Below are 15,643 nucleotides of genomic sequence, written 5' to 3'. Positions count from 1 at the left end.
GCCTCACGGCGCCGACCTGGGGTCGATCCTGGCCCTGGGTCACTGTTCGTGTGGAGTTTGCACATTTTCCCTATGTCTGCGTGGAACTCACCCCACAACCCAAGGATGCGCAGGTTAGGTGCATTGGCCACGCTAAATTGCCCCTTAATTGGAAAAAAAATTAATTGGTTACATCTAACTTATTAAAGAAACAACAAGTCAAACAGGGAATTCGGAAGAAACTTCTTGATCCACAGGGTGGAGAGAATGTGGAACTCACCCTCCAAAATTTGTCGAGGTGAATATTTTGATGTATTTCAGGGAAGGCTAAATAAGCAACTAAATTGGATAGCTCCTTCAAAGAACCACTATTGGCCCCCTTCTGGGCTGCAAGATTCTGTATTCCTTACATTTGAATAGCTTTGTTAAAAAAATGCTACCCTCCGAGCCCTGGATTTCTTTTGTCTTATTGGACTCTCTTCAGTCGCCTCATGCTTTCAGATAACTTACGATCCATCCCTGAACTGTTGGGAGAGAAACTGAAAGGGTGGGGTTTTTTTGGTTGAGTCCACCGAGTAGCAGAGTATTGGAGTGACTGGGTGAAATTAAGAATACTTTATTCGTCTGCTAATATTGGCATTCTAAGGCACAGCACAATCAAAAAAAAAATTAACATGATCCAGTAGGCTTCACTTCCAAAACCTAAAGGGTTGGTATTTAGTACCACATGTCTGCCAAATTTATGAGGTTGAGTTGGACAAATAATCAAACAAATCTAACTATGGAAAAAGAATTTTTTTTCAAATATCCTTCAGGTCAAAAGAAGCACAAAACCCCCATCCTGAGAAATTAATTTATATTTCCTGCGCCTAGCCAGGAATATAATGATCAATTGTACCAAATGCATCCTCTCCATTACCTGTCTGATGATGTCTGTATTGAGCCGGGGTGGGGCTAAAGTTGGAGGTACCCCAAGTTACTCTAACACAGATCTCAGCAGCTGACTCCACAGCATCATCAGCAGAAACCTGGGTGCCAGCCATCCGGCTAGACTCTCTCCCCATGACATTCTCTGCCACTGACATCAGAGAGCAATGTAGAATATCAGAGCTCACAAATAGATAGATCAAGGTCTTAATATGGTAATCTAATGTGCAAAGTGAGCACAGCCTTTCACAAACTAGCTCATCAAGGTTTATTTAGCTTTCTTTCAGGCCACCAGTTTAAAGAAACCTGAACTGCTTAATTAAACAAAACAAGTTTCTTCTTTTGAAATAAAAAATATATCTTGGGTGTGAAAGTTCATTGAATCTCCTAACAACTATTACATCACATTTAATGCTTTGGGGCAGTTTGGGAGGGGGGGGGGGGGGGGGGGGGGGGAGAAGAGGTGTTGGCCCACATGTCAGTTTGTGTGGCCAAAATCAACTCAGAACAAGCTCCTACCCAAGCCGAGCTTGTGACTATTCTGGCTGCTGCATACTGTAGCTAAGAATTCTTGGGAATAACTATCCACTACATTATTCCATGGACAGAATCATGTCACAACAGCATTCAGGTAGGAGTGGCACTGAGGAAAGGGGAAAATATTTCACACTGAAGGGAGGGGAAGGGGTAGACAACATTGAATAGGGAGGCAAAAAAAAAAGGAGGCAGTGCTTCAGAGCATTGGAGGGAGAAGAGCATCAGGGTCTATCTGGTGATGGTGAAGGAAGAGTCACAGTGTGAAATAGCAGACTGGTAAAAAGATGACGAGGCACTGATAAAGGAGTACCAGCTGAATGGATTAGAGAAGATCGCCTACTGCCATCGAGCAACTGGCAGCAATGAAAATAATCAGGTGATGCCAGAAAACAGCAGAATGAACTGGGAGGGTTAGAGTGAAAGTTTCCTCAAGTGAAGGGGCAGGAAATTAGGTGGTTTGCAATATCGTTATCAGCCCCTCCATCACCGTAACTATTCAGCTCATGGCTTATAATCAGAAACATTCACCAGTTTTCTGTTTCCATTTGTTCTGCTATGTTGACAGGTGAAGTAACAGGTTCATATTCTTCATCACACTATATAGAATGGAAATTTCTTATAATTGTTACAAATGTTTCCATACATCTGCTGGAATGGAGAGTTTTGGGATGAGGGAGCGGTTGTAGGATTGGAGACGGTTATAGAACTCAGCAGGGACATGGCTAAGAAGGGGTTTAACACCATAGAATCAATATAATGGTTACAGCAGAGAAGGAAGCCATTCAGTCCGTTGGTGGCTGTGCTGGCTCTTTGTAAGAGATACTCAGCTAGTTCCACTTCCCTGCCCATTCCCCATAGCGGTGCAAATCTTTCCTCTTCAGATAAATATCCAATTCACTTTTGAAAGCCACAAATAAATCTGTCTCCACCACTCTTAAACGAATGCATTCAAGATCCTAATCATTCAATGCGAACAAAGGTTTTACCAGGAAGAAAATTGACATATTAATGAGGAGAGTGACAGGTTAGTGAAACCATCCTGGCCCGCAACTGAACTTGCAGCAGGCTTATGGTCCAAACGCACAGTCATATTCCCATTGGGTCTCAAGCCCAACATCTTAACCATTGGCCACTGTGATCTATGTTATAACGGTATACATGTGCAACATATTAAATGCAGTTTATACGTTTAATATAGTGAATTTTAATAAATAATTAAATTAAGTTGAGCTTGATAAAAACTGTCCAACTTTGCTTCCTGCTCACATCAGATGCACGCAAATGAGCAATAGACAGTATTTCAAAAAAGTATTTTTTAAGAAAAGAATCAATTTATTTTCACAAAGGAAAACTGCAATCATTTCAATATTTATTTTAAGCCATTCCCCCAGTCAGATATGGTGTCTGCCTGTTAAAGCCAGATTGTATTACAATAATTTGCTTTAATATGGATACATTGAAAATATCACACAAGGTGGCAATACCACTAATCGGCAAATTAAACAGTAAATGGGTACTCACACTCATCATAGAAGCCATAGATGCGATTGATACTGGCACACTCATGATTTCCCCGCAAAAGGAAGAAGTTTTCTGGGTATTTGATTTTATACGCTAGGAGGAGGCAAATGGTCTCCAGAGATTGCTTTCCTCGGTCTACATAATCTCCCAAGAACAAGTAATTTGCCTCGGGTGGAAATCCTCCATATTCAAACAACCTCAGTAGATCGGTGTACTGTCCATGAATGTCACCTAAAATAATGAAATAAAAGTTAAAATGTGCATCAACTTCCACAATGTTCTATCCATATCATTTTATCCGCATGGAGTTACCCATGTCCCAATCTTAAATTCCAGGAGATCCAGTGAAGCAATTTGATCCTATTTTGCCATATTTTGAAGAAAATGTCAATAGATTTGGGACACAAGTTCAGCTGCAAGGGAGCAATAATCAGCAAGGCTGTTGAAGAGAATAGCATTTTTAGATTAAAACTTGGAGATTCTTTTAACAGGATTAAAAAAAAAAAATCTTGGCAAGAACACTGATATCTTCTGTTCCAAATACTGGATCACAAATATTAGTGCCAAGTGAACTACTCCTTTTTTTTCACCTCGGCAAAACACAGAAACCAAGTCTCGTGCGCCAATAAATTAGATGAAGAGAAATTCACACACAGACTTCCAAAAAAAAATCAACATCACTTTGTGAATGGGCAGTCTGACTTTCCAGACTTTGAGGTGAATTAGCATGGTGGATACGGGATTGTCTATGGATACATAAGGCATTTAATAAAATTATGCACAAGAGATTTGTTGCAACAATGGGATTCCATAGGGTTGTAGATAACCTTTTGATATGAATGAAAAGGGTGAGATGGTGGTACAGTGGTTAGTACTGCTCCCTCAACACCAGAGTCGCAGGTTCAATTCTGGCCTTGGGTGACTGTGTGGAGTTTGTACGTTCTCCCAGTGTCTGCATGGGTTTCCTCTGGGTGCTCCGGTTTCCTCCCACAGACCAAACCTGTGCAGGTAAGGTGGGGTTACAGGAATAGGGCAGGGGAGCGGACCCTTTTTCAGAGGGTCGGTGCAGACTCAATGGACTGAATAGCCTCCTTCTGCACTGTAGGAATTTAATGGTTCTCTGGAATCACTATTTGGAGGGAGTAGACAAAGGACATGTTCTTAGGAACACATTTAGAAACAAGAGAAGACCATTCAGCCCTTTGAGCCTGCTCCATTCAATAAGTTAATAGCTGATTGGATTGCGGTCTCAACTTCGCTTCACCGTCTGCCCTCCAGTAACTCCCTTGTCTCTCAAAAATCCGTCCGACTCTGCCTTAAATATATTCAACAACCCAGCCTTTACTGCTTTCTGGGGAAGAGAATGCCACATACTGACAACCCTCGAGAGAAATCTCCACCTTAAACAGCAGACCTCTAATTTTTATAAGAAGTTCCCTGGTTCTAGTCTCTCCCTCAAGTGGAAACATCCTCTTGGTATCTACCCTATTAAATCCCCTAAGGATTGTATATGTTCCACTAAGATCACCTCAAATTCTTCTAAACTCCAGTGAGGGGTTGGGGGTAGTGGTAGAGTGCTTCAAAATGTAATTTTTCTTTTCCGACATCTGACAATTGGCAGGATGCGAAAAGTGGCAATTCCTTGGTATGTGTACTGGGCCCTCTTCTTATCATATGAAGTGATTTGGATGAAGGAATAAAGAGATTCATAGAATTTACAGTGCAGAAGGAGGCCATTCGGCCCATCAAGTCTGCACCGGCTCTTGGAAAGAGCAAGGTCAACACCTCCACCCTATCCCCATAACCCAGTAACCCCACCCAACACTAAGGGCAATTTTGGACACTAAGGGCAATTTATCATGGCCAATCATGGCATATCCACCTAACTTGCACATCTTTGGACTGTGGAAGGAAACCGGAGCACCAGGAGGAAACCCACGCACATACGGGGAGGATGTACAGAGTCCACACAGACAGTGACCCAAGCCGAAATCGAACCTGGGACCCTGGAGCTGTGAAGCAATTGTGCTATCCACAATGCTACCATGCTGCCCCAGCATGTATGACAGTAAGTCAGATGACAAGTTAAAACGTGTAATAGATTGTGAGAATTTACTGAGTAAGTTACAAAGAGACACAGTTATTCTACGTAAAACTACATAAGATTGAATTCACCAAGGGGTGCGAGGTGTCATGCATCAGACTGGAGGAAGATAAATTGGATTTTCTTGATGGCAAAAGGCTAGAACCTACGAAGGAGCAAAGCTATTTAGGCGCCTATATAAGCAAAAGGTAGTGATCAGGGTTTAAAATACTCAGCAGGTCAGGTAGAATGCGAAGAGAAAGATAGAGTGTTTTTTTCTGGTTGATGGCCTTAGAGGTAGTAGAGCGTAGATTCACCAGAAATGATACCAGGATTTAAGAGGATAAATTATGACAGATTGCACATATTTTGGTTTTTATGGTGAGATGGTTGCAGGGTGATCCAATTGAGGTATTGAAAAGAGATTTGATAGATACAGGCAAATTATTATTTGGTTGGGAAGCATTCTTTCACTGCCCTCCCACCCCTCTTCCACTTCCCACTGCCTGGGGAAAGCGGGCAGCAACACCCCTCCCACCCAGCTTACTCACTCATCCAACTTCTTCCATCGGGCAGGAGATACAACAGTCTGAGAACGTGCACGAACAGATTCAGGTTCAGTGTGGCTCTTTCCCTCGTTGAACTATTTAGATATTGTTTCAAGATACCCTCCTGGATGCTCTTTACAAACTCTGCCCTGTCCAAGCCTCTCGCGCTAAATGGGTCCCGGGTCAATATAGGGGATGTTAAAATCACCCTCCACAACATCCTGGACACCAAATAACTAGACCCCTCACTTGTTTCGAACTGACAAGTTATATATTTAACTTATTTTTGCACAGCAATTAAAACAGTGAAATCAAAGGGCAGCACGGTGGCCTAGTGGTTAGCACAACCGCCTCACGGCGCTGAGGTCCCAGGTTCGATCCCGGCTCTGGGTCACTGTCCGTGTGGAGTTTGCACATTCTCCCCGTGTCTGCGTGGGTTTCGCCCCCACAACCCAAAAATGTGCAGAGTAGGTGGATTGGCCACACTAAATTGCCCCTTAATTGGAAAAAAAAATTGGGTAATCTAAATTTATAAAAAAAGAAAAAAAAAACAGTGAAATCACACAATTGAAAACAATGACCATATTTTAGTAACAATGACTTAGCACCTAAAGATTTTGCATTAATAATGTAGACTTAAAATTAATCCATTTATTTCATGATGCCAGAAATAATTCTGCTCTAACCCATAGGAACATTCACATTGCATGCAGAATTCACTTGGAGAAGGAATCGAGAATTAGTGCTTTGTTACGATTTTGTAACAAAAGAAGAAGATGGGCTGCTGCTGACGTCACTTTCTGGTCAGATACCAAGCCCTGATCCCAACAGACATCCTGTGGTTTACTCAAAATATTTACTTCGGAACAGCCATTACCAGCATTACCATTCTTTCCCATTATACAAGGAAAATTTCTGAGCTAAATCTACTGTACATAAAAGAATGTTAATAATCACCCATATTTCACCATTAACACAATTATGTCCCCCACTTCCTAGTGGTGTTTATAGAAGTGCCGTTTATAATGTATCATCTCAGTATGCTTCCCACCATGCCTTCTATCGGTCCCATGTCACTGCCAAAAAGGCATCTTTTCCGACCTATATCCACAAATGACCACTTGCATCATAGATATCACTGGCTCTCTAACATATATACGGTGGGAGGATAAAAAGATTGGTTGCAGATGATGATAAACATTCAACAGATTGCCAAGAAAATATAGGGGAATGATTGTATCACCCCGATCCTCTCAAGGACAATCAGGGCTGGCCAACAAATGCTGGACTAGCCAGCAAAGCCCACATCCCGTTTTTAAAAAATGAAGTTAAAAACAATTGTTGCTACTGGATATTTCCACTTTCCTCCCTTCAACATTGTAATTAATTTGACTGAAACAATTTGAAACTGTTGAAAATTGGTCCATTGGTCTTTGACATCACTTAGATCCTCTTCTGCTGCTTTTTGTTTAAACTTTAGTGTTGTGAAAGTAAATTTTACTAAAACAGCCCAAGAGGAGCTGTGAGCGGTCAGAGGGGCTCTGGGCTTTTTAAATGTGTAGCACCATTCAGAAAATTCAAACACAAATTGAAGCAAAAAGCAGGAAATGGGAAACTAGTAAGGAGGGACAGATTGACACCCAATTTACATGGATACTTCCAAGAAATAGCAAAAAAGAATGGCCATTTTTCAATTTGTCCAGTGGATAATGATCAAGACAGAACCCTGGGCGATTTATTCCCTTTCCCAGCTGATTAAACTAATTGAAGTATCCCAGTGTTGCCTTGGTTGGGGTCCTGATAACTCGGTTCAGACTAAAGATTCAAATCAGATCTAAATAGATCAAAATGTTAAATCTTGCACAATGGTTGCAAATAGAAACAAAAACCTTTGAAGCAAACAAATACACAATAGAACCTGGTCATTAATATGGGTAAAAGAGGCAGTCCATTTGGCTATTATTGTCCATTGGCAGAAACCTGCAGGAGCCCTTCCCAGGAACTCTCTCTTTAAACGACTCAAAAGGTTTTACTTCCATAATAATAATCTTTATTGTCACAAGTTAAAATTACTGTGAAAAGCCCCTAGTCGCCACACTCCAGTGCCTGTTCGGGTACATAGAGGGAGAATTCAGAATGTACAATTCACCTAACAGCACGTCTTTCAGCACTTGTGGGAGAAAACCGGAGTGCCCGGAGGAAACCCACGCAGACACGGGGAGAACGTGCAGACTCGCACAGACAGTGACCCAAGCCAGGAATCGAACCTGGGACCTGGTGCTGTGAAGCAACATTGCTACCCACTGTGCTACCGCGCCGCCCCATCAGTACGGGAGATCACTCCAAGTATTGAGAGAAATCTCAGTGGAGAGTTTTTATATTTTACTCAGTGCCCACTGTTAAAAAGGCTTTTTGAGGAAAACTGGGTGTATCCATCCTACTTCAGCAAACCCAGCCCCCTCAATCCATTAATAGGTGTGCATATTTTCTGGATGATGCAGAGGCTCAGCAGGAACTGTTCACATTTCTTTTGTGGCAGAAGATTTGACAGCGACTATTCTCAAAGCATGCGTTCCTTCAGCTTTACATGCTGGGTGCTTTCATAAAAAATTCAAAAGTCAAATGTTTGACAAGATTTTTGGGAGATGAGAGGAGATTGATCAATTACTGCAACAATAGGAAAATATCTGTCGAGTTTAAATCCAGAGAATGGTGCAGCGCTGAAGCAGGCATTTTGGCTCATTGTGCTCACTTGACAAGAGCTATCCAATTGATCCTATATATTTGCTCTTCCCCCATTGCACTTCAAATGTTTCTCTTTTCCCAATTCCCTTTCAGGCAGTGAATCCCAGATCATAACTGATAAATAATTTTCCTGACTTTTCAAACTCATGTGGAATCATATTAAAACATTCCTACTCTCAAAGAACACAGTAAGAAAAGTCCAACAGGTTTGTTTGGAGTCACTAGCTTTCTGAGTGCAGCTCCTTCATCAGGTGCGTGTGACTCACCTGGGGAGGGAGCTGCGCTCTGAAAGCTAGTAATTCGAAACAAACCTGTTGGACTTTAACCTGGTGTTGTAAGACTTCTTACTGTGCCCAACCCAATCCAATGACGGCATCTCCACATCATGACTCGCAAAGGAGTCGGTGCACATCGCTGAGGTCATAAATGCAAATGGTGGACTTCTGGTGGCGGCGATGTTCGAGTGAGCCGCACATTCGGCGGGCGCTCACTCCGGCGGGGCTTAGCAGCTGATTCCCCGCGATAGCGGGACCACGGGGGCGGCAAAAAGGCTGCCGTGAAAGAAGAGGAGAGCAGGCTGCAGCGGATGGAATCATGGGAGGCCAGCAGGTAGAGGAAGAAGAGAGAGAGAGAGACGGAGGCAAGGAGGAAACTGACCTGAAGGGTAAGATGGCGGACCCACGGACCTTCCTTCCTCCAGGACAAGGAAAAAAAGTTTGGAGTTGCTGAGGAGGGACAGCTTGGACCCACTTCAGATGCCCAGGAGGTAAAATTTAAGGAGCTGGGCGAAGGAAGGCGGCAGCAAAGGTGCTGAGGAGCGGGCTGCGGCACATGGAACAGCGGGATTCCAGAAGGCAGAAGAAGAAGGAGAAAAAGGGACAGAGACAAGGACCTGAAGAAAATTACCTGGGACCCAAGATGGCGGACACACGGACCCCGGACTCAGCAATCCAGCAGGCGCTGGATAACATGCTCCAGGTAATGAAGTCCAGTTTTGAAGCGCTGAAGCGGGACAGCTTGGACCCAATCCAGAAAGCAGCGGATCAGCTGAACCAGAGGCTGGACGCCCAGGATGTTAAAGTTAAGGAGCTGGGAGAGGCAGTGGAGGAGCAGGCGGATGCGCAAACGGTTGCAGCGCTAGAAGTTGACGGCCTGAAAGAGCGGCAGAGAAGACTGCTGGACAGAGTGGAGGAGCTGGAGAATAGAGTCCGCAGGAATAATCTGAGGATGGTCGGCCACCCGGAGGGGGCTGAGGGAGCTGATGCTGCAGCGTTTGTAGCAGACCTGCTGAAGCAGCTGATGGGGGCCGAAGTCTTTCCGCGACGGCTGGAGCTGGAGGGGGCACACAGAGTGCAGGCAAGGCAGGGGGCGGCAGGGCGGACCCCCCCGCCCGATGGTGATTAGGTTCCACAGGTTCGTGGACAAGGAGCGGGTGCTGAAGTGGGCAAAGAGCGCCAGGAGCAGCACGTGGAACAACAGTGTTCTCCGCATTTATCAGGACCTAAGCCAGGAGGTGGCTCGGCGGCGAGCAGCCTTTAAGAAAGTCAAGGAGGTGCTGTTCAAGAAGCACGTGAAGTTTGGTCTGCTGTTCCCAGCTCGGCTATGGGTCACGCACCAGGGTCAACACCACTACTTCTCCGAGCCCGAAGAAGCGATGGATTTTGTGAGGGACCTGGGGCTGGTCCCGAAAGGAGGCCCCAAGGACGCGAGTTAGGGCCCCGAGGATTTCTGTGGGAAGGAATGCCGAATGTGCCTGGACTGCTACTCAACGGTTTGCTGGGCTGGTTTGTGCTATTTGTGCAGCTCGCGGAAGACACTGGAGCCGGCTTGCCCCAGTGGGTGGGGAGGAGGACGGGGAAACAATGGGAATGAGACAGGAAGGCGCCAGAGTGTTGAGTCACCGGGCTAGCAGATTGGCTAGTCAAGGGAGTCAGATGGGGGGGGGGGGGGGGGGGGAAGTTACAGCCAGTAGATGGCAGGGGTGGGGGTATCGGGGGATGGGGTTAGGGGAGGGGGGGTTGTTCTGCTGACGGGAGAGGGACTTGAAATAGGCACTGGAAAGGAGGTCGAGGGTGGAGGCAGCCAAAGGGCGGGCCAGGAATGGCGCGACGCACGGGCCAGCCCGAGAAAGGCTATGGCTGACCGGCAGGGTGGAGGGGGGGGGGGGGGGGGGGGGGGGGGGGGGGGGATATGTGCCCCCCGACCACGCTGATCACCTGGGACGTCAAGGGACTGAATGGGCCAGAATGGGTGTTCGCGCACTTGCGGGCCCCGAGGGCGGACGTAATTATGTTGCAGGAGACACATCTGAAAGTGTCGGACCAGACCAGGCTAAGGAAGGGCTGGATTAGCCAGGTCTTCCACTCGGACTTGGACTCGAAGCCCAGAGGGGTGGCAATCATGATCAACAAGCGCGTGCAATTTGAGGCAGAGGGCATATCCGCAGACAGGGGGGGCAGATACCTGATGGTACGGGGCAGACTGGAGGGGAGAAGAGTGGTGCTGGTGAATATATATGCCCCGAACTGGGATGACGTGGACTTCATTAAAAGAGTGCTGGGGAAGATCCCGGACTTGGATTCTCGCAGGCTAATAATGGGAGGGGACTTTAACATGGTCCTTAACCCGACTTTGGATCGGTCGTGTCCCAGAACGGGTAGACTCTCAGCAATGGCAAGGGAGCTGAAAGGGTTTATTGAGCAAATGGGGGCAGTAGACCCCTGGAGAGATAGACAGCCAACAGGAAGGGGCTACTCGTTTTACTCGCACGTCCATAAAGTATATTCCAGGATAGATTTCTTTGTACTAAGCAGGGACTGTATGGGGGAGGTAAAGAACACGGAATACTCAGCAATTGCCATTTCAGACCATGCCCCGCATTGGGTGGACCTGCAGTTCGGGGGAGCGAGTTATCAACGCCCGCAATGGAGGCTAGATATGGGACTGCTGACAGAGGAGGGGATCTGCGAGAGGCTTCGGAAATGTATAAAAAAATTACCTGCAGGTGAATGACACGGGGGAGGTCTCAGCGGCGACCTTGTAGGAGGCGCTAAAGGCAGTAGTGCGGGGGGAGCTGATTTCAATTGGGGCCCACAGAGCCAAGGCAGACTGGGCAGAGATGGATAGATTGGTCAGGGAAATGGGTCGGATAGATGAAGAGCACGCGGAGTCCCCGGGGGAGGTTTTACTCAGGGAGAGGCAGAGACTACAGGCGGAACTGGGGGCACTATCCACGAGCAGGGCCGTGGAACAGCTTAGGAAGGCGAGGGGAGTGGTGTACGAGCATGGGGAAAAGGCTAGCAGACTGTTAGCGCAGCAACTCAGGAGGAGGGAGGCGGCGGCCAGGGAAATAGGTAGAGTGAGGGACGAGGGGGGGGGTGCAAAGTGGAGGACCCGGCAGAATTGAATAGGGTATTCCGGGACTTCTATCGTAAGCTGTATACTTCGGAGCCGCCGGAAGAACCGGAGGGGATGAAAAGGTTTCTGGACGGGTTAACATTCCCAACAGTTGGTGGGGGGGCGAGTGGAAGAGCTGGGGGCCCCGATTAGAGTAGAGGAGGTATTGGGGGGCCTTAAGGCTATGCAGTCGGGGAAGTCCCCGGGGCCGGATGGATACCCAGTAGAGTTTTATAGGAAGTTCTCTGAGCTGGTGGGCCCGGTCTTGGCGAGGGTTTTCAATGAGGGAAGGGACAGAGGGACCCTGCCGCCGACAATGTCACAAGCCACCATATCTCTGATATTGAAGCGGGGTAAAGACCCGGAGGCGTGCGGGTCCTACAGGCCAATCTCCCTGATTAATGTAGACGCCAAGCTCCTGGCAAAGGTACTGGCGGGTAGAATGGAGGACTGTGTACCGGAGGTGATTGGGGAGGATCAAACGGGGTTCGTGAAAGGTAGGCAGCTGGCGGCCAATCTGAGGAGATTGCTCAATGTGATAATGATGCCCCCGGCGGGTAGAGAGGTGGAGGTAGTGGTGGCAATGGACGCCGAGAAGGCCTTGGACCGGGTGGAGTGGGACTATCTATGGGAGGTGCTCGGACGGTTTGGGTTCGGGGAGGGATTGGTGGATTGGATCAAATTATTATATCAGGCCCCGAGGGCCAGCGTCAGGACCAACAGAAGTGTCGGAGTACTTTAGGTTGTACCGAGGGACCAGACAGTGCTGCCCGCTCTCCCCGCTGCTGTTTGCGCTGGCCATAGAGCCGCTGGCGATTGCGCTGAGAGCCGCAGAGGGTTGGAAGGGGATGGTGAGGGGCGGGGTTGAACACAGGGTTTCTCTTTATGCAGGCGACCTGCTCCTGTACGTGTCGGACCCAGTGGCCGGGATGGGAACTATACTGGGAATGCTGAGGAAGTTCGACCAGTTCTCAGGATACAAATTAAATACGGTCAAGAGTGAAATGTTTGTGGTCCAGGCAAGGGGCCAGGAGAACAGATTGAGAGGGCTACCGTTTAGGTTGGTTGAGGAAAATTTCCGGTATTTGGGAATCCAGGTGGCACGAGACTGGGGCAGGCTGCATTAGTTAAATTTGGCCAGGGTGGTGGAGCAAATGAAGGGAGAGTTTCGGAGATGGGATGCACTCCCGCTGTCGCTGGCAGGGAGGGTGCAGACTGTAAAGATGACAATCCTCCCTCGATTTTTGTTTATTTTTCAGTGCCTCACGATCTTTATCCCACAGTCCTTCTTCAAAAGAGTTAACGGGCTGATCATGAGCTTTGTCTGGGCGGGAAAACCCCCGCGGGTGAAGAAGGCGATGTTGGAGAGGAACCGCAGCGAGGGAGGGCTGGCTTTGCCGAGTCTGGTCAATTATTACTGGGCGGCCAACATCGCTATGATAAGGAAGTGGATGGTGGGTACGGGGTCTATTTGGGAGCGGGTGGAGGCGGCTTCGTGCAGGGGCTCCAGCTTGGAAGCCCTGGTCACAGCTCCTCTACCGCTGCCGCCGGCCAAGTACACCACCAGCCCGGTAGTGGTGGCGACCCTGCAGATATGGGGCCAGTGGAGGAGGCATGTGGGGGAGACGGGGGCGTCTGTCTGGGCGCCAATCTGCGACAACCATCGGTTTGCCCCCGGGCAGTATGGATGGGGGGTTCCGAGTATGGCGGCGAGCAGGGGCGGGAAGGGATGGTGATATGTTCCTGGAAGGGAGCTTCGCGAGTTTGAGGAGCTTGGAGGAGAAATTTGGGTTGGTAAGGGGAAATGATTTTAGATACCTACAGTTGCGGGACTTTGTTCGTAAACAGGTCCCATCTTTCCCGCGCCTCCCGCCAATGGGGATCCTTGACAGAATAGTCTCTAGGAGGGAAGAAGGGGAGGGCAGAGTCTCGGGTATATATAAGGTGCTCATGAGGGAGGAAGGGTCCCAGACAGAGGAACTGAAACTTAAATGGGAGGAGGAGCTAGGTGCGGAAATGGAGGATGGGCTGTGGGCAGAGGCCCTGAGTAGGGTAAATTCGACCGCGACATGTGCTCGGCTCGGGCTGATCCAATTTAAGGTCGTTCACCGGGCCCATATGACGGTGGCTCGGATGAGCAAATTTTTCGGGATAGAGGACAAATGCGCTAGGTGCGCGGGAGGACCAGCGAACCATGTTCACATGTTTTGGGCATGCCCTAAGCTGAGGGGGTACTGGGAGGGATTTGCGGGGGTCATGTCCCAGGTGCTAAAAACAAGGGTGGTGATGAGTCCAGGGGTGGCAATTTTTGGGGTTTCGGAAGACCCGGGCGTCCAGGGGGAGAAAGAGGCCGATGTGTTGGCCTTTGCTTCCATGATAGCCTGGCGACGAATATTATTGGCGTGGAGGGACTCAAAGGCCCCGAAGACTGAGTGGTGGCTTGCGGACATGTCGAGTTTCCTGGGGATGGAAAAAATTAAGTTCGCCTTGAGGGGATCTGTGCAGGGGTTCACCCAGAGGTGGCAACCATTTATTGACTTCTTTGAGGGAGAGTGAGCGTCAGCAGGGGGGTTGGGAGGGGGGGGGGGGGGGGGGGGGGGGGGGAGTAGAGTAGAGTAGGAGGGAAAATATGGCGGGTAGTACCGGTGGGAGGGGAGCGGGCTTGTGCAATATGTTACGATGGAAGTATTGAAAGTACGTGGATGTTTGCACATTTTTGCCTTCTTTCTGATGATGTCTGTAACTGTTTATAAAGCCAAAAACTACCTCAATAAAATTGTTTATTAAAAAAAAAATGCAAATGGTGGATAGGATGGGGATTCTGGTGAAAAGCACTGCACAGCGTCAACAGTACCTCCACATGCGCGAGGCTCAACTTAACGCAGCTAAAAGTGGTACGCAGAGCCCACTTGATCAGAACCCGAATGATCAGGTTCTTCTCGGAGGTGGAGGATAGATGTGAACAGTGCCAAGGACGCCCTTGCCTTTGCCTCCCTGATCTCCTGCCGTAGAATCCTGCTAGGCTGGCGGTTAGCAGCACCACCTAAATTTGCAGACTGGCTGTCCGACCTATCCGAATTCTCCAAATGGAGAAAATCAAATTCGCCATCCATGGGTCGGAAGAGGGCTTCCACAAAACATGGGAGCCATTCACCCGACTGTTCTGAGACCTGTTTGTGACCAACACACAAGCAAAGCAGGAGCCATGGAGAAATAGCCAGGACAAGACAGTAAGAGGAAAGCGAGGGAGGACCCTGGACAGGGAGAGGGGCACGGTGAAGTAGCAAAACACAGCAAGAAAGAAGGGGGGGGGGGGGGGGAGAGCAGTGAAGAAGGGGGGGGGGGGGGTTAGGGAAGGAGGGAGGAGAACAAAAAAGGAGAGCCAGAAGGGGAAAGAGACGAGAACAAAATTGGGGGGGGGGGGGGGGGGGTGGAGAAACAACAGTGGCAGCAACCACAGCACGGTGAGAGAACATGAAGAAAAACATGAAGGAGGAATGAACAATGGCTGACGCCGAGGCAACTGCAGAAAATAATGCAAAACGCATTCAGGTGTCCCCTCCACCCTAGTTAGATGATCTGTAAAAAGGAGAGAATAGAAGAGAGTGGAGGAAAGACCCCCCGTCCGGTTATACTTCCTAGATCCTATGTGTTTTGCTTTGCGAGGTATTTACCTGTATTTATAACTTGCACAAAACCCAATAAAAACGTTTAAAAAAAAAAAAAATGCAAAAATGTTTGAGGAAGACCAATAGCCCATCGAGCTTGGCCTGCTTTTGATTTGATTCATTATTGTTACATGTATTAGTATACAGTGAAAAGTATTGTTTCTTGCATGCTGTACAAACAATGCAGATCGTACATAAGGAAGGAAGGAGAGACTGCAGAATATAATGTTAGTTATAGC

The 15,643-nt window shown here is 47.9% G+C and overlaps 1 protein-coding gene across 4 annotated transcripts in view; it reads right to left on the bottom strand.

Annotated features, from left to right (window-relative positions):
• Positions 1-15,643, bottom strand: part of ppp1cb (protein phosphatase 1, catalytic subunit, beta isozyme) — a 124,611-nt gene that overhangs the window by 32,911 nt on the left and 76,057 nt on the right. For all 4 annotated transcript variants that reach the window (XM_038799073.1, XM_038799075.1, XM_038799072.1 and 1 more), the window contains one exon: positions 2,965-3,195. In XM_038799073.1, coding sequence (XP_038655001.1) covers positions 2,965-3,195 — 231 coding nt within the window. The remainder of the gene's footprint in view (positions 1-2,964; positions 3,196-15,643) is intronic.

This window comes from Scyliorhinus canicula, chromosome 6 (genome assembly GCF_902713615.1).
Source record: "Scyliorhinus canicula chromosome 6, sScyCan1.1, whole genome shotgun sequence".
Classification (NCBI taxonomy): domain Eukaryota; kingdom Metazoa; phylum Chordata; class Chondrichthyes; order Carcharhiniformes; family Scyliorhinidae; genus Scyliorhinus; species Scyliorhinus canicula.
The sequence above is the reverse complement of the archived record's forward strand: the minus strand, read 5'-3'. Positions and strand labels throughout refer to the sequence as shown.